Below are 26,224 nucleotides of genomic sequence, written 5' to 3'. Positions count from 1 at the left end.
CTTCCTAAAATGATAATTGTTACAATATTTGTGGAATGGAGGAAATATAAGTAACCATTGGGCGAACAATTATAAGTACTTATAGCTTTTGAGCCTAGCCAACTCAAGCTAAGATGTAACTTTACTTGAAAGATTTTGTGAGATGGAGATCATATTATCTTCTCCTTCATTGTATCTATACTATCCTCTCCTAATCTAGTTTATTTCTTAAATTTATTTTTATGTATTGTTGTATAATACACAACGATCAAGATCAAACACATTACCTAAATCAATCGTTTCTCATTAATTTCATTACAAGGTTAAACAATCCATTAGACAAAAACAATTTCATATGTAAGAATACTTAAAAAGGAACCAAATCAACAAGTATACTTTCTTCAACCTCCATACCCAAAGATGTTTAAACAAAACTCTTCATGCGTGCATATACAATTTCTAATAAGCTTAACATTTTTAGAAAGTCATTTCTGATACGTTAAAAAATTAGTAGTATTTTTGTTTCAGACTAGATGCGTGTGTTGTTTTGCTTTTTTATTTGTCAAAACACAACTTTAACTATTAATTTTAGTATACAAAAGTAGCAATTACTAAAAATTCATAGAAAATTATATTTTGATAATATACTTTGAAATTAACCCAACAATATTTTATACGCGGGATGGAGGTTTTATTATTTTGGATAAGAAAAAAAAGGATGCAAGCATGATATATGGGACTTAAAGAAACAATAGGAATTAGATAGCCGAAAAGCTATTAATTAAGCTAAGCCAAAATTTTTGGTCGGGTGCATGATTACGACTCATATTACATTATTTACATATGATATGGAGTACATCGATCGAGTGATGCGTACAAGCATAGCTAAAGAAACCTCCTTTCTTTTTCTTTAATTTTGTTCATGTCTCTTCACTGCTCAATATAATCCAGGTGGCATTATTGGAATATAATAGTGTTCCCAATATAGATAAATTCAACAATTTTTGTACACATATTATATGATATTCAAGCAGGTCTTCTCATTAGTCTCCTCTAATCTTATGCATCATTCTCATTGTAGATTTGATGTAGCTAATTAATCTATCCTCTCAAGTAATTTACAATCATGACAAATTTGAAAAGAGTGTTTATTTGCCATTTGTTGGACTTTAATTTGATTAAAATGGTTTCAAAATATATATAAGTGGACTTTGGCCGGATCAATTGATGAACTTAGTTTCAAATCATTATTAACTTGACGACAATTAACCTAACAACTAGGATTTTTCACTTCACGAAATATGCACATGAAATTGATTAATTAATATTTGAAATATAAATGGATGATAGATGAATTCTTGTACAAGGCATTTCAAAATAAATGTACGTACACAATAGTATTCTGACTACGATAACACTCGACTTTTTGTTACTTTGTAATACACCTCCATCTATATACAAATAAAAGTTTATCCTATTTTGTATATATTTGTTATTTAATGTCGTAATTTGTAATATTCTACTTGAAAGGAGGGACGTGATATGTAATGATTAATATTACTAGTTCATACTTTATAATACTATCTCCTTCTATAAAATACAGTTAATCATGTTTTGATTTTACATACATGTTTGTTAGTACAGTGTTCATCATTGATTAATCAAACTCTCATCATTTTCAATCTTATGATGATGATTTAGTAGCTTTTCCTAAATTGTGAATAATATGAGCATTACTGAAAGCAAATAAAAACTATTAAAAGGGAGTAATTAAAAATTATGCACTAGAATAGTGCATGAGTTCCCTAGATAACAAGTCTTATAACATAAATAAAAGTAATTAAGTGGTTAGATTAATATAAAATAACAAGATAAGGTAAACTACTACTAAAAATGGATAGCACTAATCATACTCTAAACTACCATAATGTAACTTAAGCTATAAATAGCATTGAATAAACAAATTTCTTGAAGCTCAATCCTCTATCAAATCATTATGTAACTTAGACTACAATTCTGTTGATAAAATAACAAAATAAATATGAAACTCACAATGTCAACCTCAATGTGACACTATATATATACAAACTATTAATAATTTTACATTTGCATTTGTACTTTGTACCCTACCTTTCTAATTCTAACCAAGACTAATCAAGTCACCTAAGCTAAGCAACAAACAATAGGCCAAAAATGATGAACTCTCTTCACCATCACAAGAAATGGGAGAAGCTTAGCGGCCAAAACGATTGGGAACGTCTCTTAGACCCCCTCGATATCGATCTCCGACGAACCATCATCCACTACGGAGAGAAGGCTCAAGCATGCTACGACACCTTCGATAGCACGAAAATATCGAAATATGCCGGTAGTAGTCGTTACTCCAAGAAGAATTTCTTCTCAAAGGTAGGGCTAGCAAACGGACGGCCTTACAAGTACCGCGTTACTAAGTTCTTGTACGCAACTTCGGGTATAGCCTTGCCTGATGCATTTTTGTTTAAGTCACTTTCGAGGGAGGCTTGGAGTAAGGAGTCTAATTTTATAGGGTATGTAGCCGTGGCGGAGGACGAGTCGGTGGCGATGTTAGGGAGGAGGGATATTGTTATTGCTTGGAGAGGGACTATTCAATCGTTAGAGTGGGTTAATGACTTGCAATTTCTTCAAGTTTCGGCTTCGAGTATACTTGGTAAGGGTGATGGGAATGATGATCCTAAGGTGCATGAAGGATGGTACTCGGTTTATACTTCGGAAGATCCTAAATCGCCATTTAATAAGACTAGTGCAAGATCCCAAGTAAGATTATAATTGCTTAATTCTCTATTATTTCATCCTTTACTATTTGTTGTTTTGTAATTTTTTATTTTTTGAAGACTTTGCTTTTCTTTTAAGATGTATATATGTGTTGTAGCATCACTATCAGTTAAAAAAAAAAAAAAAAATATATACGAATTACTGGTATATGTTACCGAGATGACATGTTATATACCTCTCTCTCTATTTTATAGTTCCATTTGACCTTTTACGGTCTCCAATACGTATCTTAAAACGCTTATATTTCCATTTCCATACATATAAAAATTATAAAAATTTGATATTAATAAAATATGCAATAAGATCACTCATAACTATATTATCTCTTGTAAATTAACTGTAATTTACAATCAAAGTTTATAAAGTTTGACCAAAAAAATAACAATGGGGCAAAATAAAGGGACGGAGGGAGTAGGTAATAAAGATGATTTTTTTTTTTTTTTTGACAGCAATAAGGATGATTCTATGATAGTGTAGAATTGTGTAATTTTCTTTGATTCCGAGAATTCTCATTAACAAAAAATGTACAAGGTGTACATGAAACTCTAATTAACTGTATGTAGCTATAGTATAATCTAGTAGAAGTATTTTTCGTTTGTGTGTGATTTTACTTTTACATATTTTTCAAGAAGAGAAACCGGGAATTACCCTATAATTAAAGTATACAAAATAAGATATCATTACAAGCATAATATACGCTTAATATAAACATATTTTCTATCTATAGATAAGACATATAATATTTAGGTGGAGAATGAAAGCGAAGGACCACAGATATATCCAAATTAGTAATAATTGCAATTTTTTCTTCAATATGATTATTTTATGTTTTACTTGTACGTTATATTGGTAAAAAAAAAAAAAAAAATCCATCAAGACTCAAATCAAATGTTGTATTTTGTAATTTGTATGCATGCGGTGGCACCATATAATATCAATATTTCAACACTTGAAACAACAATAAACTTTTTTTCAAAGTAATTAATCATATCTATACGTAATCATACATACTAATTTTCTTAGAAAGTTTATTTTTAAATTTCATTTTCCTTATTTGATTTGCAGGTTCTTCAGGAACTCCAAAATTTAGTGGAACAATACAAAGATGAAGAGATCAGCATAACCATAACCGGTCATAGTTTAGGTGCAGCCCTAGCTACACTAAACGCGGTTGATATAGTTGTTAACCACCTAAACAAACCCAAAGACTTCCCAATAAAATCATACTTAGTAACAGCCATAATATTTGCTAGCCCTAGAGTAGGAGACTCTAATTTCAAAAAGATTTTCTCAAAATATGACAAACTTAAGCTCTTAAGGGTACGTAACACCTTTGACATCGTACCAAACTACCCTTTACTAGGGTATTCCGACGTTGGCCAAGAATTGGTGATCGACACGACTAAGTCCCCATACTTGAAGACGCCCGGTACGTTCACAAATTGGCATAATATGGAGGCATATTTGCACGGAGTTGCTGGAACACAAGGTAGTAAGGTAGCGTTTAAGTTGGTGGTTGATCGCGATGTTGCACTTGTAAATAAGTCGATGGATAATTTGAAGGATGAGTATCTTATACCGGTTGCTTGGTGGATTTTGAAGAATAAAGGAATGGTTCAACAGCCTAATGGTTCTTGGTTGTTAATGGATCATGAAATGGATGATGAAGATGATTATATTGACTTTGACCTTTTCATATAGTAACATCAATTTTATTCCAAATATATAAAAAGTGTAATGTTTAAGTTATGGGTCAGAAGGAGTATATTTGGACCTTTTTAGAACTCGTGGACATTGAGTTTATATTATGTTGTTTAGTGTTTTCCTTTTGGGAGTTTGGTTTCAACATCTCTTGTTTGGTTCATTCAACCTTTGACTTTACAATTTTTTACATGAATTTTTTAAATTTAAGTGTGTATTTGTATATATATATTTTTTTAATTAATGATTGAAATATAATGTCTTTTATACAACATGTACACTTTATTCTACAATAAGAATTTACTCAATCAATCCATCAATACCTTAATCGAATAAGTGGTTACATTAGAATATACTCAATCTTTTAAAATTAATATATTTTGTATAGTTGATCGAGGAATGTGCGGATAATGGGACGTACTAGAATAATCCACGAAGTATTAAATGGAAAATTCCCTGTTTATCATATTGAGAAACGAAATTTGTTTCTCATGGGGCATTTTCGTGAATAAATCAACAATTTTTTTATTATTATTGTGGGCTCCACAATTGAATAAATTTGTTGGTTTATTTACGAAAAAATGTCATGTAAGAAACAAATTTTGTTTACGAAAATCAACAATTTTGTTTCTCACCGTGAGAAATGGGGCATCCCCGTATTAAATAGGCAAATGTTCATATAATCATTTATTTCTTCCAATCTATAGGTTCTAGTGAGATTAACCTTCATTTAAACTGTAGTCATTCCTAGTTGTATTGTAATACAATCCATAATTGTTTTGAAAGTACTTGCTGTACAAATAGCCAGGTGAATTTTTTCTTTAAATGAGCTCATATGCTAATATACTACATTATTTAGTGATTTAATATGAGAGTAATCAGGGGATTGAAGATCTCCTAGAAACTAAGTTTACCATGTGTGCGCATGAGTGAGGAAAGTATGTGCGGAAGGAAATTATTAGAGGTGATCATTTGCGGGCTTGGGCGGGTAGCGGGCCGGACTTATGCTTATTTTTTTGTCCAACGGGCTTTATGTAGCAAACCCGAACCCTTTTATGCATGCTTGATACTTTGTCCATGCCCGCTTATTAAACGGGCCGGGCTTGCCCGTGGGCTAACGGGCCTTAAATTTTTGTTTTATTTTTTATAACACTAATTAATCTTTTTATTATTTACACGTGCTAAAATTATTTTGGTAGAGTTGTGTTAAAATTTTTTGTTCACAAATAATGATAATAGAAATTAAAAACACACAAAGTATGTCATAATATAAATTAAAATAAATAATTGTAACCAATTAAAGCTTATAGTTCAATATTTTCTTTTTGTATTTATAATTTTATTTTCTTAAATTCACAAAGTATGCCATTATTAACTAACTAAATAAAATTATTATTATTATTATTATTATTATTATTATTATTATTATTATTATTTTTAAACGGGTCAGGTGGGCTAGCCCACGATACATATTTTCTTGTCCATACCCGCCCATTTATATTAACAGGCCGGGCCTAACCCGCCTAAATATCCAATTTTTTTCAGAAAGGTTGTCCGAGCCCGCCTTTTTAGCGGGCTGGGTTGGGCGGGCTTTGCGGGTCCCGCCCATGAGCAGCTCTAGAAATTATGTTAGTCTGTGAGGACAATAGTCTTAGCTAGATGCACAGTTGTCAGTTGATGATGACTCGACCATGACCAATTAGGGGTTGGAGGTGCAACACGTCTTTCCATCATATCAAACTTTTCAATATAAGATTTAGTTATTTATGAGATTTGTATGTTTAATTGATTAATAGAAATATTTATATGATTTGGTTTTGAAGAAGGAATTAATTAGAAGTATAGAAAACGAGATTCATTCATTAATATAATTGGCTGATAAAACAATTGTTTCATACGGAGTAATCATGAAGGTTTCCAATGCTAGAATATGAGGCCGTATTGGGCCGTATACATGCAACATCAATCCATTATAATTGGCTTAAAAGGAAAAAAAATGTTGAAATCATAGAAAAGTTGAACTATTATTGAAGTTATTAGTAAGTACTACATCCGTTTCATATTATTTGCAACAATTTGACATAAATTAGAGAGTAAAAAATGTCTAATTGTTACAAATAATATGAAATGAAGGTAGTATTATTTTGGTGAAGAACAGAAATACAAGTAAGTGGTACAAGCCTTGGACTCAACCTTGTAGAACCTAGTTGTCCAACCAAAAACTTGCTTTTGCGTTTAGCATACGAGGATGCCCCATTTTCTCATGGTGAGAAACAAATTCACATGGTATTTTCGTAAATAAACCAACAATTTTATTCAACTTTGTTCAACTGTGGAGCCCACAATAATGAAAAAGTTATTAATTTATTTACGAAAATGCCCCCATGAAAAACAAATTTCGTTTCTCAAAAAAACAAAGAATTTTCCTTTACGATACCATCCAAAATTGATACTTTTTACATAATAACTTACTAAAATTATCACTGGCTTTATTACATCTTGGACTTAGGTGACTGACCTTGTTCTTTTGAGCTTCTGGGCAGAGCAGAGCAGATTTCAGCAGAGCAGATTTCAGCAGAGCAGAGCAGATTTCAGCAGAGAAGATTGAAGCAGAGCAGAGCAGAGTCAAGCAGAGCAGAGCAAATTTTATTATTATTATTATTATTATTATTATTATTATTATTATTATTGTTATTGTTATTATTGTTATTGTTATTGTTATTGTTATTGTTATTGTTATTGTTATTGTTATTGTTATTATTATTATTATTATTATTATTATTATTATTATTAGTAGTAGTAGTAGTAGTAGTAGTAGTTGTTGTTGTTTCGGGGTTTTCTGATGTCCTGCGGGAGAGTTACAATTCCGAGACTGGAACCGGACGCCTGTACCTGCAAAACAAACGGATGCTCCGGATGATTGGAGATCCGCCTCCGACGGTCAAGTTAGTACTTGATTAAGGAGTAATTAATGCCGAAATTAAAGTGATTGGGTCTCTCTAGGTGAGAGTGTTTAATGTGTGTAATCTGCGTAATCTCCCTTAATGAGGATTAAGGGAGGTATTTATAACCTCGGGAAACGTGCCAATCTAGGTTTAGGTTAACCTTGGGCTGATTGGGCTTCCCTCGGAAGTTGGGTCTAGGTGACCGGCTTCTCCATTAGGCATGGAGTATGCCACGTGTCATGACATAATAAGTCCAGGGTGGACGAATAAGCGTGTGCCACGTGGCAAGCCCTGAGAGGTCCAACTGGGGGACACTTGGCAGGACCTGATTGGCCCACGTGGCGCATTCCGATTGGTGGGAGCAAAATCCCCTAATCATTTTCCCCTCACAGGTGGCACGTGACTTGTCACGTGTTACCTGTGACAGGTGTCGCCCTGTAACAGGCGACGACCTGCTACAGGTGTCACTCGGCGAGAGGCCGAGAGATTCTCCCGCCAAAATTTTGAATTTTGGAAGTGACCCTTCGCCTTCTCACTTCGCCTATATAAAGGAGTGTTGACTTCGGTCATTTTCACACTTGAAAACTTTGTGAGAGAACATTCGGACCCCTGAACTTGCTCTAACATTTTGGACCCTTTCTGCCTACCGCCTGCTCTGACAAGCCGACTGCAAAGGATTTTCAGAACTTCATCAATCGTCACTCGTTCAGGTAACCGTCGGTTCTCTTACTCTTAATTTTATCTTTACTTTATTCTTTTTTGAAATGGCACCACGGAAGCACACGACACGACCTAGGTTAGTGATCAGCCGGTCACCGGGGACGGCTGAATCTAGGATTAGGAGTGCCGCCTGCCCTTTTCTGGACCCATCTTTGCCCTTTATACAAAGTCCGACTGTATCTGTGTCTATATAGAGCATGATGGCCAGAACAAAAAAGACTGCCAGGATCTCAAACTCAGACGGCTCCTCCCACAGGGTGCCGATTAGTGAAACATCTGACCAGGCGCCAGATGTGGAAGTGAAACAAAGCGGCTTGAAAGCCGGCAGTTCTGAGGGAGGAGTCAAAGTGACCCCTTCCCATTTTACAGTTGACAATTCTACATTCTCTCCTGCTCCTTTTAAAGGAGAGGAGGCGGGCCCCTTCGGGAGAGGGGAGGAGTCGTCCTCTTCGGACTCGTCAGAGGACGAATCCGAGTCTAGCTCTTCTAGCCATGCTTCTCTGGACACAAAAGAGAAAAACAGTCGCCTACAAGAGGCGAGGCTTTCTCACGCAGTTGAGAAGGGGGACGATTGGGCAGAGCCATCCGCCTCTCACCGAGAGCAAAATACCCCCTACTACTGCACGGTACCTCGGGGCCGGATCACGGCCATGCAAGAGAAAGTGGGGAGCTTTATCGCAAACCACACAATGGGCCCCGGCTTTTTAGTGTTCGTGCCGGATCCAGAAGACACAGTCGTCTGGCCGGCTGGTACCAGTTATGATGGCGCCTGCTTTGGCTGCTACGAGGCGGCCATCAAGGCTGGGCTGCGCTTCCCACTACATCCGGCTGTTCAGCGGATCTTGGATGGGTATGAGTTGGGGTTATGGCAGTTAGCCCCGAACTCCTGGGTCAACGTACTCGGCTATGTGGTCGGGTGCGTACTGCACGGGGTGGAGCCGAACTTCGAGGCTTTCGCCCACATGAACTACCTCAGCCGGACCCCTAAGGCAGGCGGTACCGGCTGGTATCAATTGACGAGCCACAGGGGCTACCTCATGACGAGAGGTAAAGCAAACAAATGGAAGGACTGGCGGAGCACCTTCCTTATCATTGAGAGTTCAGACACAGAGCTGAATAAGCGCTTCAACAGGTGGAACAGGAATCCGCCCCTTCTTGCAGGCGGCCGCAGCATGCCGCCTGTTCCCCCCAAGGCTAAGAAAGAGATCCTAGATAAAGGACTCTTCAAAGTAGAGTCGAAGGTGAACTCTACTTCAGGGGTACGAGAGCAAGTACCCTTGCACTGCGTCCCGAGCTTCAAATGGCTCTACGACGAGTACTTTTTGGCCGCCTGTGGCCTCAGCAGTCGATGCTCAAGAGGTAGCCGGCCTGTCGAATACTCTGTTGTTCCGTGCATTTCTTGTTATGACTTTTATTAACTTTGCTATTTGTTTTTGCAGCGGACGCCATGAGCAAAATTACCGCCTCCAAGACTGCGGCGGCCAAGTTGCGGGCCTCCATCATGCAACAGTCTTCAACCGACTCCCCCAACAAGGGGGCACCCTTGGTGGGCTTCGAACCTTTCACCCTCTTTTTGGAGTTGTGTTTATGCATATACTGACTCTTTTCTTCTTTTTTAGACGGGCGCTCCAAGAGCTTCTTCTTCCCAACAGCCGGACCCCAGGCCCGGAGGACGACTGTTGCGAGCTCTCCTGGTTCTGCCAGGAAACATGCGGCGGCTGAGAAACAGCCGACCACTTCTTCTAAAACTCCAGCTGGGCCACCTAGAAGTATGAAATTGTCCTTGTAAATTTTAGACTTGCTCCCTCCTTTACTAGGTCTAATCCGTTTGTTTATGCTTGATGCAGCCGGCCCTCAGGAGCCTAACTTGGTCGAAGTGGCCAAGTCTATGATCAAGGCCGTACCTCCAGCTGAAAGGGAGGCGGTCAGGGGTGTCGGCACCCTTGACCTAGACGGGATTGCAGGGGTCCTTGCTGAGGTATACTTAGCATATTTTTGAGTATTTGAATTCCAGGACGCCTGTTTTCTTTTTTGTTTGGAAACTGACGCCTGTTCCCCTTTTTACTTAGGCCCTGCTCCGAGTGAACGGCCTTCGCAAGCCGCTTGACCGGAAGAACAAAGAGGTAAAGGCTGCAAAAGCTATGGCCGCCTCTGACTGTGATAAGGCAATGTTTCAAATTGCCCAAAATGAAATTCTGACAATTGATATTCTTTATTATCAGGCGCAGGCTACCGCTGCTATCCGGGCTCAGTTAGAGGCGGCCCAGAAGAGGAATGGCGAGCTGGAGGCGACCATCAACAACCTCAAGACCGAGCTGAGACATTTTCGCCAAAAGATGTCCTCATACGAAACCTTGGAGAAATCCTTGGCGAGCGTAAAGGAACTCCTTGTGACCCAGGAGAAGAGTCTTACTCAGGAGCTCTCGGAAAAGGCCGAGCAAGAAAAGAAAGAGCTGGTCCGGGAGATGATGGAAGACTCTGCTCAAATCCAGCGCATGACTTGGGGCCGCCTCTTCCCCAATGCCGACTTTGCCTCCTGGGGAAAAACGTACCGCCAGTGTTCTGATAGATATAATCAAGAGATCCTGGCGGCTACTGAGGAAGAGGCGTTGGAGGAGGAGGAGCAGCCGGTAGTGGCGCTTGTGCCGCTTGGGGGTAATGCATCGAAGAAGGATGCAGCTGAAGCCGAGTCCAGCAAAAAGAGTGCTGACCAGGCGGCAGTTGCTAATATTGAAGATTTGCCCCCTTCATAAGCTTTATGTCTTCTTTCCCCGGCCTGCGTGCCGTTTGTTTGTATTTACCCGGCCAGGGGGCCGGGGCTCTGAGTATTTTGCCGGTCTTTAATGACCGGCTTCCTTTTAATGAATATTTTTGTTTTGCTTCAAATTTGTTTAAGTATTGAATATTCTGATATCCAATTGTACACTATACCGACTGTTTTACATGGCCGATAATTGCAGACAGGTACGGATAGTTAGTCACGCCGCCTATGCCCCTGGACGACTGGTTGTCTGTTTCTAGGCTAGACGATCAGTCGGCCATTTATCCAATCGGTATTCGAACCATTTTAAAGGCAGGCGGTCCTGTCATTTGTAAAATTAACCAAGTAGGAAAGTGGTTTCCTACTTGTCATGTTTTTAGGCTAGAGACTTTAGGCCGTCTAGGCCGACTGTTCCCCGCCATATTTAATCTAGTGTGAACAGGTGCTGTATGAACACCTTTTTAGTTTCATACTAAATTTTTAAGGAGTGACCAAGTAAACATGATTGTTACCTAGTCGCCAAGTAACTGAGTAGTAGAGGTATCAAGCGGTGGGTACCGGTTGTTCCCCTTTATTCGCCAATGTTTGTTGGCTTTTAACTCATAAAATACCAACTGTTCTTATCCCAAGTAGTTCAGTCGGTCGGTTGACCCGGATGGTTACTGCGAACACTTGCTTGACGTGATTAGTCAGTTAAGTGAGAGATATCCTTGTCCGGGAAACGGCCACGTGGTTGTCTTGGTTAGACAGTCGTATAGGTGCCGTGTAATGATTTTATAGAACAATGTTCCACCCAAAAAGGGAGCTGCTCTCTGCGACGAATTTCATCCGGATGGATGCCGTCGGACGCCTGCTATAACGTTGGGACAGGTCGAATTGATTTTTATATTTTGATCAGTTGGCTTGGCGCCTGGTCTGATCATTTTAGCTATGAGCCTTTGATAGTTCTTGGTGAACTGTATTATGGGAGTGTAGCCGGTTGAGTGAAACAAGTGACGTGCCCCTCTTAAGTAAGAATAAAAATTAAACATGGAGAGTAGCCGACTGTTTGTCAGTAGGCATGCCCCTCTTAAGTAAAAATTAAAACTGAGTATGGAGAGTAGACGACTGTTTGTTAGTAAGCGTGCCCCTCTTAGTACAAAATTGAATATTAAGTATGAAAACTTTTATTAAGTAGCCCTTGACTATTTACATCATTCAAAAGAAATATTTCTTAAGATTATCTACATTCCAAGTTCGAGGCAACGGTTGGCCGTCTGGTGTTTCCAGACGGTAGGTACCGTCCCTGACCTCTTCACAGATTCGGTAGGGTCCTTCCCAGTTGGGATTTAGTTTGCCAGACTCATTAGCCCTTCCAACTTCTTCCATTTTTCTAAGTACAAAGTCCCCCACTTTGAGTGGACGCCTGTGTACTTTTTTGTTGTATGATCTAGTCATTCTCAGGCGGTAAATTTCATGGCGCAAGACAGCATTGCCCCTCCTTTCAGGAAGTGAGTCTAATGCCAGGCGCATGGCTTCCCAGTTTGCCTCTTCGTCATATAGCATTACTCGAAGAGTCGGCTCGTAGTGTTCTATTGGAAGAACAGCTTCCGCACCATAAGTTAGGAGGAATGGAGTTTCTCCAGTCGCCCCTTTTTCAGTCGTCCTAATGGCCCAGAGAACATGTGGTAATTCATCCGCCCATAGGCCGCCTGCTCGTTCAATCTTTTTCTTGAGACCGTCTGAGATGATTTTATTAAAGGCTTCTACCTGGCCGTTTGCTTGTGGATGGCCGACAGATGCAAAGTAGTGTGCAATTCCTTGGTCACCCAACCAGCTTTTGAGAACAGGCGTCTCAAATTAGGGACCATTATCAAAAGCCATAGACATGGGAACCCCGAACCGAGTGATGACATTTTTCCAAATGAATGAAATTACATCCTTCGTCTTGATTCCCTTTACAGCCTCCGCCTTTACCCATTTAGTGAAGTAGTCGACGGCAACAAGTATGTACCTCCTTCCGCCTGTAGCAGGCGTATATGGACCTAGAATATCCATGCCCTACTTAGCAAACAGTAGTGGGTTATGAATGGTAGTGAGGTCAGTAGCCGGACGGTGAATTAGTTTGCCAAACCTTTGGCACTTGTCACATTTTTTCACCATCTCCATTGCATCTGATTCTAAAGTAGGCCAAAAGTAGCCCTGCCGCCTTGCCCGTTGAGAAAGCGTCCTACCGCCTATATGGGAAGCACAGTAACCAGAGTGAAGATCATCTAGTATCTCTCGCCCCTTTTCTGGAGTAACACACTTTAAGAAGGGTTGAAGGTACCCCCTTTTGTGAAGTTCTCCCTTTATTATTTCAAAACTGGTTGCTCGTTTTTTCAGTGCTGCCGCCTGTTGATGATCATCCGGCAGGGTACCATTTGTCAGATATGCCCTGATTGGATCCATCCAGGTTGAGCTTCTGTCTAAGATTCCAATAGGGTCTTCCTCAATGCTTCTCCTCTCCATTACTTCCCAAAAAACAGTTCGAGGAGTATCACAGGAGGCGGATGATGCTAATTTTGAAAGTGCATCCGCCTGGTTGTTTTCTGATCTCGGCACTTGGGTCAGATGGAAATCCTCAAGGGAGCCGACTGCTTGTCGGACCGCCTGTAAATACTTGATCATGGCCGGATGGGTTGCTTCGTATTCGCCATTGTACTGACTCACTATCAATTGTGAATCGGAACAGGCGTCTATTTTTCTTGCCCCTGCCGCCTTGCACATGCGGATTCCGGCTAGTAAAGCTTCATATTCTGCCTCATTGTTTGAGGCCTGAAAACTGAAGCGTAGAGCATACTCGTACCTGTCGCCTTCTGGCGACTGACATATGACGCCTGCTCCACAACCATTTGAAGTAGAGCTTCCATCCACATATACCTTCCAGACTTGTTCTGGAACTTGAGAGTCAGAAGGACGAGTCATCTCAACAATAAAGTCAGCAAAGGCTTGCCCCTTCACTGCTTTTCTAGGCTTGAAGGTAACTTCGAGGCTCTGTATTTCTATAGCCCATTTGATCATTCGGCCTGACGACTCCATGATGGTCAGTGGCCGCTTGATAGGTTGGTCTGTATACACGACGACTGCATGTGCCAAAAAGTAGGGCTTCAATTTTTTAACAGCCATGAAGAGTGCAAGACCAAATTTCTCCACTAAGGGATACCTCAACTCGGCATTTTTCAGTACGTGACTGACAAAGTAGACCGGGAGCTGACAACTGTCTCTTTCAGCAAGGAGAACAGCGCTTAACGCATGATCAGAGACGGCCAGGTACATGTAGAGTACTTCTTTGGGCAAAGGGCTGACCAGCCTCGGCAAGGAATGCAAGTGAACTTTCAATTTCTGGAAGGCCGCCTCAACATTCAACCCCCATTCAAACCTTGCCTTTTTCTTAATTGCCTGGAAAAAGTATAGGCATTTGTCGCCTGATCGGCTTAGAAATCTTCCCAAAGCCGCCAGACAACCTGTTAACTTCTGAACCTCTCAGATGGTACGAGGCGACTGCATGTCGATGACCGCCTGCACCTTCTCAGGGTTCGCCTTTATTCCTCTCTGATTGATAAGGAATCCGAGAAATTTCCCAGACTTAACTCCAAAGACACATTTCTTGGGATTGAGCATGACATGGTGCCGCCTGAGTGTGGCGAAAGTTTCTCGGAGGTCCGACAGATGATCTTTCTGAAGTTTAGACTTGACAATCATATCATCAATATATGCCTCGACATTTCTCCCAATCTGATCAAAGAACATAGTGTTTATCATTCGCTGGAAAGTGGCCGGGGCATTCTTAAGACCAAACGGCATGACCGTGTAACAGTATAACCCCTGATCAGTGACGAAGGCCGTCTTCTCCTGATCTTTCTTCCATAAAGGAATTTGATGGAAACCAGAGTAGGCGTCCATAAAGCTCATCAAAGCATGGCCGGCTGTTGAGTCGACCAGGTTATCAATTTTAGGCAGAGGGTAACTGTCTTGGCACACCTTGTTTAAGTCTGTGTAGTCTACACACATTCGCCAGGTGCCATTCGGCTTTTTAACAAGCACCACATTTGCAACCCAGTCTGGGAAGTAACATTGCCGAATGAACCCTGCATCAAGTAATTTTTTAACTTCGGCGGCTGCCGCCTGACTTCATAATTAGTGTTTAAGTATACTTGTTTGTATCAAGTATACTTGGCATTATATTTTGAGCAAAAACCTTTCGACTGTACCTTGATAAAACATCATATAGAGCCGGCTGTTTATGCGAGAATGTGGGCTGCTCTTATGGTTGCCGCCTAAAAGCTCAAAGGCTCGACGTTGGCATGCCACTACTGCACTCACAGTCGGGCCTTTATCGAAGGAAAAACAGCAGGCTTCCTAGACATGTAGAACAACCGACCGAGGAAGCTGTTCGTGACAAGCATCATGGGAGCCGGCTATGTATATAGCGATGTGGGCTGGTAGTTATGACACTACTTACGCCACTTGATAATATCAAATGCTAAGATTAACTTTTTAGTAGGTTGCCACCTAAGGCTCTTAGGTGGAGCTTTGCCATACAAAATCAGTAAGTTAGGCGCATGTGGCCGTATGATAATGATTTGATAATAATGATTTTTTTTTACCATCATAATAATGATATGATAATAATAAATAGCTTACAAGCTTGACCGTCTTACTCTTTGCATTCGGCCGTATGACGCCTGCAGTAGTTGGCCGCCTGGCCGGATGCTCGGAGGCTGGTATATTGCCGGTTGTACCCAGTAATTTCATGCGAGGCGCATGTAACTTCAACTGGGAGTTGTTTGATCTGGCCGACTGTTCCTTTGGTGGAGCAGTCGCCTTTTTATTGACAAGCTCTTGGATCTTTCCCTTGAAAGTACTCATGAGAGTCATGAGTTCTGTCCTAGTAATAGGAGCAGATCCTTCGGCCGCCTGCTGAGTCTCAGGCGGTGGGCCGGCTGGGACCAGCCTCTCGTTCCCTCCTTTCGGTAGGACGGGTGCGCCGGGCCCTTAGGGTCCCGTCTGAAGCTGTGTGAGCTTCAACTTTAAATTCTTCCTCAGTATCATGGTCCGACTGAACTTGAGGGTCGTCTAGGGGACGCCTCTCTTCAGGAGTCGGTACAAACGTGGATGCCATCTCAGAAGTACTCTCCCCACAGACGGCGCCAAAATGTTTCGGGGTTTTCTGATGTCCTGCGGGAGAGTTACAATTCCGAGACTGGAACCGGACGCCTGTACCTGCAAAACAAACGGATGCTCCGGATGATTGGAGATCCGCCTCCGACGGTCAAGTTAGTACTTGATTAAGGAGTAATTAATGCCGAAATTAAAGTGATTGGGTCTCTCTAAGTGAGAGTGTTTAATGTGTGTAATCTGCGTAATCTCCCTTAATGAGGATTAAGGGAGGTATTTATAACCTCGGGAAACGTGCCAATCTAGGTTTAGGTTAACCTTGGGCTGATTGGGCTTCCCTCGGAAGTTGGGCCTAGGTGACCGGCTTCTCCATTAGGCATGGAGTATGCCACGTGTCATGACATAATAAGTCCAGGGTGGACGAATAAGCGTGTGCCACCTGGCAGGACCTGATTGGCCCACGTGGCGCATTCCGATTGGTGGGAGCAAAATCCCCTAATCAGTAGAAGTAGTAGTAGTAGTAGTAGTAGTAGTAGTATTAGTACTACTACTAATATTATCGCATTATTATTAATCATTAAATTTTATTATTAAATATTAATTATTATTATTATATTAATTATAATTATCATTATTATTAAATATTATTTAATTATTATTATTACTAATATTAATAATTATAAATTAGTATTATCTTTAAATATTAGTTATTATCTTAATATTAATTTTTATTATAAAAATTAATTATTATTATTATAATTGATATTATTAGTTATAAGTATTATTATTACTATTATTATCATTATTATAATTACTATTATTATCATTATTATAATTACTATTATTATTATTATTATTATTAAATATTAATTATTATTATTATTATAATTATTAAATATTAATTATTATTATTAAATATTAATTATTATTATTATTATTATTATTATTATTATTATTATTATTAATTATTAATTATTATTATTATCAAATATTAATTATTATTGATTATTATTATTAAATATTATATATTATTATTATTATTATTAAATATTAATTATTTATTATTATTATTATTAAATATTAATTATTATTATTATTATTGAATATTAATCATTATTATAATAATTCAATATTTAGTATTAATTTTAAGCAGAGCAGAGCAGAGCAGGGCAGAGCAGATTGAAGCAGAGCAGAGCATATTTCAGCAGAGCAGAGCAGAGCAGCTCTATAGAGGCCAAATTATTGCAACTACATTTCTTAAATATTGTATTCTAATAACGCAAAAGCCAATGAAAGCCCGGGGGTGTTGGATAAGCTAGATAAAATTAGAAAGATTTAATTAAAATAAACATTAATTACACCGATCGATGTGTCCCGTGATTTTGTCATGCTTTCCCAAATTTATACTCCGTACCATTTTTGGTAGTATTTTATATGTTTATCCAACGTCCTGGGAGCGTTCGTTAGCAAGATCCTTCTAATAATCTTGTTTCTACGCAACGAGGAAGAGCATACATTGATTCAGAACCATACAATAATTTACTCGTCATTAAGATGAAAAATAAAAAATAGGTCCGATTATTATTGTTTTTGGGTAGCATAAATTAAATGACAAAAACCTTCCTTGACTTTTTTTTTTTTTGGCATATGAATTTGGCCTCAAATAAATTTGCGTGACAAAATTGGCCAATATATCATCAAATTTGAAGCACGCACTGACCTGACTTGCTTTAAGGTCCACGACAATACCAGATTATTTGATTGAAACAACGTTAGCTAATTAACAAGTTAGCGTAGTTGTACAGATTTACTAAAAATCGAGCTGGATAAGGCTTGTTGAGTGCTTTTTTTGGTCGGTTGAAGCAATCAGCTCAACAACTAACCTGGAATCAAAGTAATTACTAATGCCACAATTTTATGTTATACACTACTTCTATTTAAAGTTTGTTTCTAATAATATTTATGAGTGTTAAATGTAATTTAAGGCACATTTTTAAAAGATGCCTCGTACTTAATTTGGTTATTATTGGTTTATATATCTTAATTTATACTAGTTCAACGCTTTTGATGACATTGCTTCAAAGCCTTCAAGGAGATAACTCATACTCCTTCCACTCCAATATAATTGCAACAAGGATGAAATTACGCATCTTAAAGCACATTTTCTATGTTAAATATCTATAATTATATAAGAGTAAAAATTACTCGTATAAAAAGTTGATATTGTGAAAGAATTTTATGAGACAATTCTAACAAGACCTTATATGACTATTTTATTTAACGTATGAATCATACTATGTGGTCAAAACAAGAGTATTGAATAGTGCAAAAGTCTTATTGTTGCAATATTATTAGAACGGAGGAAGTATAAGACTAATAAGAGTATCACATATTGATCAAACTGTGGTTTAAAGTTTGGTTTTAATTCGATTGATTCTACATGCTTGAATGTAGGCATGTTCGATTCAAAATAGTTGTGGAATAAGCTGTTTTTGTTAACCTCTAGTTTGCACTTAAATTTATATGTTGCTAAAATGCATCCAACATGATAAGATAAGAGTCGAGCTTGGTAACAAAAAGACCCTTTTAAAATGAGGTCATAATTATTTATTTATTTATTTAATTATTGGTTTTGATATATATAAGTAAAGACAATTTAATTTAAAGTCAATAGCCAATTGTATGTTTTGATATGTTCGGATAATCTGTATACGAAATTACGAAGCATAATGGTCTAAAGTCTAGTAGAGTTTCCATAGAAAGAGTCTAGTCGAATACTTTGACAACTTTATATTTATACTATCTAATTCGCCTTTTTCGTTTTCTGATATTTGCTTTGGTACATTCTTGATAATCTTGTTCCTACATTTGTCTAACGACCTTGTTTTCAAATTTTTTTAGTTAAGATTTATTAAAAAAAATGTTAATTTACTAATTAAGGAACATTAATTACGTCATTATTTGTCAATTAAGCATTGGCTTTGTTCTTTAACATTATTAAAAAATAATTAATTAAGCTTCATGAATTGTAATTAAATTCAAATAAGTTTAAGTCCATAATAAGTTCATAATTACAAGCCTAACTCAATTAGTGTTGCAAGTTCCTATTCAAATAATTATATATTTATTGTTTAAAGTGTCTAAAGAACTATTATTTACCCCCTAAACTACTAGTAAGTGCATGCATGTCCAAAGAGCTACCAAGTCATACAATTTTATGTTATGCAAACAAATAAAGTATAATTTTGGACATTATTACTCTATTTGAATCATGTAAACATTGAATCAGTAAAAGTTTTGGTCCACCATAATCTTAGTAGAAATTAACAAGCTAGGCTAAGCTTAGTTTGTTAATTTAATACAAGTATATGGAAGATCATGCTGGCAATGCCGTATACCTTATGTAATAATAATGTATAGATTAGCAATTTAGCATAACTGATCATCTATATATAGTTCAAAGAGAGCATGTCACATCCTTGCCTTTCTATTCCAAGAAAAAGCCTAAGCTAGATAAGCCTTATTGACGCGATCATGTTTTCCTTTGTCAAACGTTTCTTCCGCAAAAAATTCTCCAAAGTCCCTACACCTCCTAAATGGAGACCTAATAGCACCAGCCACCACTCGAGCTCCGATGATGGTTACATAGCCGATAGATGGGAACTTTTGATGGGTCAAAATCATTGGGAAGGCCTACTCGAGCCACTTGATAATGAACTCCGAAGATCTATCATCTACTATGGAGAGATGGCTCAGGCAACCTATGACACTTTTATTCGAGATAAGTACTCTAAATATGCGGGTGCTAGTCGTTTTAATAAGAATAACTTCTTCGCCAAGTTAGGTCTTGAATTAGGTCATCCTTACAAGTACCGTGTTACAAAGTTCTTTTATGGAACTTCGGGGATAGAAATGCCTGATGCCTTCTTGTTTAAGCCATTCTCGTCTATTGAGCCATGGAGTAAGGATACGAATTTTATGGGGTACATCGCGGTGGCTGATGATGAGTCTGTGGAGTTGTTGGGAAGAAGGGAGATTGTAGTGGCATGGAGAGGGAGTGTACAATTCTTAGAGTGGCTAAATGATTTTCAAATTTTGCAAGTTTCAGCATCTGCTATGTTAGGGCATGAAGGTGATGATGGTGGGCCCGAGGTGCATCAAGGATGGCACTCCATCTATACCACCGAGAATTTATCATCGGCCTTTGAAAAGACAAGTGCAAGAGATCAGGTAAGTTCTACTTTCGAGTGCTCGTTTGATTCACATAAGAATTAATTACCATAGGAACTTTCAGTTAAAAGAAAATGTAATTAGTTCCTTTGTTTTCCTAGGAAATAACTAGGTTTGATTTGTTTGGCTAACACTTTTTGCACTTTTTAGGAATTTAAAGGTTAGTTAAGTAATTTAGATAACAAAAACAAATGTTCATTATGGCTTATTAAGGGAGAAGTGGCTATTCCATGATCTATGAGAACTCAAATTAAACTTCCCAAGAATTTCTAACTTCCTCAATTAATCTTACCTATATTATACAATCAAACCATTGTTTTTCATATAAATTACTTCTTTTGTATTAGAGTTAATTAGAATATTTGCATTATTCAAGATATTATATATTTGAAGAATTTATAAGTCGTAACAAAGTACTATATAATTATGGTCATGCAACGCATATATATCCATGTAGATATCTCGTACTAAATATAAAGTTAAATTAAAGAAAGAGCTGTCATAGATAGAATAATAATTAAGACTTAGTATCAAAACTTTGTACTAAATTGCATATATACTTAAGGTTCGTTGGAGTATGCGGGACACGACTTGGCCTTGACTTCATCAGTTTAATGCACTGCTTAATTTAATTAATCAATAGTCCATATGCTAACATAGTGGACAACATGGAGAGTGTACGGATACTAACATAAGTAGTACTATTGCGTTGTAAGACTTCATCATCTAATGGTACTTTGATACTTGAAAGGTTAATATAATTAAATTATTAAGGCAAATTTAATAAAATTTTACATGATTATATAGTATTTTTTTTTCTTGTGAATATAATTAAAATAAGTTTAAGGACATAAGTCAGGGCAAAGAGTCAATAAGATTAAGGGTCTGTTCACATTTACTTAATTTCAGTTCAGTTCAGTTTATTCAGTTCAGTTGAGCTCCAATCAGTTCAATTCAGTTCAGCTTCAATAAATAATTCAGTTCAGCTCCTAATTTTCCGCTCTCACAAAATATTCAGTTCAGTTCAGCTCAGCTCCAATCAGTACAGTTCAGTTTCAATCAGTTCAATTCAGCTCCAATCAGTTCAATTCAATAAATGTGAACAGTCCCCAAGGTTTTGTGCTCTAGGGACTAGGGTTACATTATTTAACTTTGATATAACTTACAAAACCTAATCAATATCTTGTTCCTTAATCATGCCAGGTTCTAACAGAGCTTACAAAGTTGGTGGAGCAATACAAGGAAGAAGAGATAAGCATAACAGTAACCGGCCACAGTCTAGGCGCGGCACTTGCAACATTAAACGCAGCTGACATCGTCGCAAACAAAATCAACCAACGTAAAAACTCCCCAAATTCCAAACCTTGCAAAGTAACAGCCATAGTATTCGCTAGCCCTCGAGTTGGAGATGCAAACTTTAAGAAAACATTGTTAAAACACGACGAACTTAGAATCTTGCGTGTATGTAATGCACAAGATTTTGTCCCTAACTATCCCTTAATCGATTATGTTGATGTCGGCGAGGAGTTAACGATCGACACAACTCAATCGGTCTATTTGAAAAACCCGGGGCTTCCTTCGATTTCACATAACCTTGAGGTTTACTTGCACGGTGTGGCGGGTACTCAAGGGAGTGGTGATGAAGGGTTTAAGTTGGTTGTGGAACGTGACGTCGCATTATTGAACAAGTTCTTTGATTGTTTGAAAGATGAGTACCTTATTCCTGTTAATTGGTGGGTGTTGAAATATAAAAGTATGGTTCAACAAAATGATGGTTCTTGGTTGCTAATGGATCATGAAATGGAGGATGATGATTGAGAATTATGTTTCTGTTTTTTTATGATTCTACCTCCGTTTCTTTTTATTTGCAAAATTATCCCTATGTATATTTTGTGAGTATCGTCAATTTTTTTTTCTTGTATATTTCTACGTTTTATTTTTCTTTATTTTCTAAGATGTAATGTCACCTTATGTATTTTTTATTTTCATTTTCTAATTAAACTATACGAAGTATATTTTACATTTCTTCAAAAAAATAAAAAAGAAAGTATATTTTACGTTATTTTACAAGTGAACTTTAAATTAGATGCAACTGGTTCAATTCACATTATCTGTAAATTTTTGAGCTATTGTACCATATATTTTTCTCCAATATGTATATTATGTAATCCTTGATACTCCTTTCGCGTTTTAGGTCCGTTTAAAATTACACTAAAAATCATAGCTATTCCCGTTTTAGGTCCGTTTTTAAACCCGAGACCCGCTAAATTCGATGGATCTGGGTATGATTTTTTTAGACCTAGTTGGCCTGAGTGAAATCTGGGTCAACCTCCGAAATTCCGAGTCTGGTTCTCAATGGACCCGACCCATTGTCATCCCTAATTTAAGGACACTTTCCTTTTTTTTTTTTTTTTTTTTTTTTTTTGGTGTTGTTGTACAAAAGTATTTATAGTTGCTCTTAAATGTTCAACACTTACATACTGATCTTTTATTGTCCTCATTTATGAACATGGAGTACTTGTATTAGTTGTATCATGTACTTCGTAGTAAAATTTAACCATATAGTTATTGGTAAGTAGTATCTTCTGCAGTTCTGCCAAAAGATTTGCACTCATCCAAAACTTCATTTCTTGATCTCTCCATTTCTCTTTCTCATCTTTATCTCTCTTACTCTACGCTAGCTTTTGCGAAAATGGCAAAGAAATGCCAATGGTGTGAGATTAAAGAAAATTACCATTACTGGCATAACTTTCCTTCAACAACTCACCAGTTTCTTGTCATCATGCCCTACAATTTCCATCAACAACTGGTAATTTTCTTCCTATTTACCCTTTCATTTTACTTATTATATGCCAAGTTTTTACTTGTTCTGTTTTTTTGGTAGAAAATTACTATAAAGGTTCTATATTGTTTTACAAGAACATTATTTGCAATTCTGCTTACAAAAAAATTATCATATGAAAAATGAAATTCTATGGTAGTCATCCCTAAAATGACTATTATTATACTAATTTTTTATTGGATGATTTGTAATTTATTTTTTTACGTCAAAATTAATTATAAATTTTGTTCATATTTTTAATTTTTTTTTTTTACAATTTATAATTAATTTATGATTTTTTTTTAATTTCAATAATAATAAAAAGTGAATTAGGAAAATTATTTAAAAAATCCAAAATTATTTCAAAATTAATGATTAAATTTTTAAAATTAGATAAATGATTTATAATTAATTCTGACATTAAAAATTAGAACTCGTATTAATCATTTTAAGGTTGACTACCATAGAATCATCCTATTAATCTTGCATATTAATTGTGCATTAGCTAGCGTAAAACTTCAATTGGTTAATTTATAATGAACTGAGGAAGTGAGGAAACTAAGTATTAATATAATTACTCAACTTATCACAAGTTTTTATTTTTCTTTTGGTAAATAATTTCTCAAAACTTCATATAATGTTTCAAAGAAGAACATAGTCAGGAATCTTGTTTGCTAGATTTGTCTTGGGTATGCTTTCAAAATTATTATAACTCCGGATTATTTTATAAATTTCGCAAAGGATGATTAATTGATAATAGAAAGAATATTTAACTTATCATATTAATTGTGCATTAGTAAGTATAAAATTTCAAATGGTTGAAGACCTCAAGTTTAACTACCCACTTATCACAAGTTTTTGTTTTTTGTTTTTTTTTGGTTTGGTAGAAAATTCCTCAGAAGTTTATTGAATGTTTCAAAGAGGAATTGTCAACATGGTGTACACTAATCGGACCAAATGAAAGCAAATGGAGAGTGAAGTGTTCAAGCTCAGCCGAAAATGAAATTCATACGAAATTCACAGACGGATGGGAGAAGTTTGTCAATGATCATAGAATACAAGTTGGTGACATTGTGGTGTTTCGTTATGCTGGAGATTCGTCGTTTAAAGTCTTTGTATTCGATGGGAAGAATAGTTGCGAAAGGGAGGGCTCTCACTTTACGAGTAACACATCTTCTAGCTCACACAAATTTACTTGTACGAGCACTTTGCACTTTAACAGGGCTGATAACAACAATAGTCCGGGTACGAATATGAGTACTCCTGTTCCCGCTCCTGCTCCTACTCCTGCCCCGACTCCTAATCCTGCTGCTGCTGCTGCTCCTGCTCCTGCTCCTGCTCCTACTCCTACTCCTGCGCCGACTCCTATTCCTACTCCTACCCCGACTCTTAAACCTGCTGCTGCTGTTGCTGTTGGAAGTTCGCAGAAACCAATTGAGATTGATGAGGAAGACCATGAGTATGACTCTGCTACTACTGTTGAAACAACTGATGAGTCTGAGAACGAGTATGTTTCAGGTAAAGGTTAAAGGTTTATCTGAAAGTTTTGATATACTACCTCCGTTAACTATTATTTGCAACAAAGGAATATTTTATATCTCACAAATAATAGTCCTTTGTTGCAAATAATAGTTAACGGAGGTAGTATTTATTTTATTTTTACTAAATGATGAATTTATCAGCATGTTATTGTACATGCAGGGAGCCGGAAAACTCCCCAACTGGTCAGAGTACACATATCTAATAGGAGGGATCCTACAGATGAAGAAAAGAACATAGCTGTCGAAAAGGCTACCAGATTTATGGAGGCTATTGCAAGGCAGAACAAGATTCAGAGCGCGCCTATGTTTCAGATAACCTTAGTGCCTTCACATGTTACTAAACTTTTTAAACTGGTTTGTTTTCCTCTCAAAACCCATGAGTTCATTTTAGTTCTGATTAATAATTTTTTTGTTTAACCAATGAAAAGTGTGGTTAATTAATCTGTTGATTATTTGGTTATAAGCTGGAAAATGTGTAGAAACAATATTGAGATGAATTAGAAAATTAAATGGAAAGAAAATAAATAGCAGTACACAGAAGTTAAGTGGTATTTTTCTCTGTATGAGTAATGTGACATTATGTCAAGGATTAAAATCATGCATTATACTAGCTAAATACTTCGTATTATTTACTTATATAGTTGCATACTCATAGTTACTATCTTAACATTTTTTGCTATAATTTACCAACTTATGATGTATATATGTATGGATTTGTAAGCAGACAATTCCAAATAAATGGGCATTAGAGCATATGGTCGAAGGCACTCAAAAGGTGAGGCTGCAGGTTGGAAACCGAAGCTGGATTGTTGGATACAGACGTTCAGAAATTGGGAATCGTTATATTCATCACTACCTCAATCCAAACTGGCCGAACTTTGTGGTTGATAATAATTTGGAGGTGGATGATGTATGTGTGTTCGAGCTGATTCAAAAAGGACCTTTGCCTGTCTTTAACGTCTACATATTTCGTGCCATTTATAACATTGTTCCCTTGACAAAGTCATGTTACATGACTAAAGCTAAGAGAAAGATCGAATTACAATAGCAAGGAAAACGGAATCATCACAATACAGTACCTAATGGTGTGAAGCTGCAGGTTGGAGATCGATGCTGGGTTGTTGGATTCAAATTAAATTTAAAGACAACAGGGCTTGTAATCATTACTACTATCTCAAACGAAACTGGAAAAACTTTGTGCTTGACAATAATTTAGAGGTGCACGATTCATGTGTATTCAAGCTGATTCAAAAAGGGCTTACTCCTGTCTTTAACGTCTACATATTTCGTGTGGTTGATAACATTGTTCCCTTGACACCATCAAAATTCAAAGATCTTATGTTAAGTTATAAGGGAAGATCGAATTTTGATATAACAAGTTAGTTAAGTACTCCGAAGTTGCATTGCTATAATGCAATTGTTACTACTTGATTAGGTTATTTAGTTTGTATGTTTTGGTGGTTTGATTAGAAGTTGGTCTGTATAATATTTTATCAATTAATTTAAGGCAAACCAATGATTAATGATTTTATCAAACAGAGTTTGATAGCCTTAGCTTGCACTTTGTTGAATTGTG

The 26,224-nt window shown here is 37.1% G+C and overlaps 3 protein-coding genes across 3 annotated transcripts; all 3 read left to right on the top strand.

Moving 5' to 3' along the window:
• Positions 1 to 1,985: 1,985 nt before the first annotated feature.
• On the top strand, positions 1,986 to 4,763 carry LOC110715093 (phospholipase A1-IIgamma-like). The gene is made up of 2 exons (XM_021893674.1): positions 1,986 to 2,772; positions 3,856 to 4,763. The coding sequence occupies exons 1-2, from the start codon at positions 2,173 to 2,175 to the stop codon at positions 4,489 to 4,491; spliced, it is 1,236 nt and encodes a 411-aa protein (XP_021749366.1). The 5' UTR covers positions 1,986 to 2,172; the 3' UTR covers positions 4,492 to 4,763.
• A 14,801-nt stretch (positions 4,764 to 19,564) lies between these two features.
• LOC110715073 (phospholipase A1-IIgamma-like) lies at positions 19,565 to 23,089 on the top strand. The gene is made up of 2 exons (XM_021893647.1): positions 19,565 to 20,286; positions 21,490 to 23,089. Exons 1-2 carry the CDS (start codon positions 19,591 to 19,593, stop codon positions 22,102 to 22,104), a joined length of 1,311 nt encoding a protein of 436 aa, XP_021749339.1. The 5' UTR covers positions 19,565 to 19,590; the 3' UTR covers positions 22,105 to 23,089.
• A 690-nt stretch (positions 23,090 to 23,779) lies between these two features.
• LOC110715136 (B3 domain-containing protein REM16-like) lies at positions 23,780 to 25,696 on the top strand. Its single transcript, XM_021893709.1, has 3 exons — positions 23,780 to 24,625; positions 24,809 to 25,002; positions 25,373 to 25,696. The coding sequence occupies exons 1-3, from the start codon at positions 24,361 to 24,363 to the stop codon at positions 25,694 to 25,696; spliced, it is 783 nt and encodes a 260-aa protein (XP_021749401.1). The 5' UTR covers positions 23,780 to 24,360.
• Positions 25,697 to 26,224: the final 528 nt, after the last annotated feature.

Source organism: Chenopodium quinoa, unplaced genomic scaffold (assembly GCF_001683475.1).
Source record: "Chenopodium quinoa cultivar QQ74 unplaced genomic scaffold, ASM168347v1, whole genome shotgun sequence".
NCBI lineage: Eukaryota > Viridiplantae > Streptophyta > Magnoliopsida > Caryophyllales > Amaranthaceae > Chenopodium > Chenopodium quinoa.
This window is presented reverse-complemented; position numbering and strand designations above follow the sequence as displayed.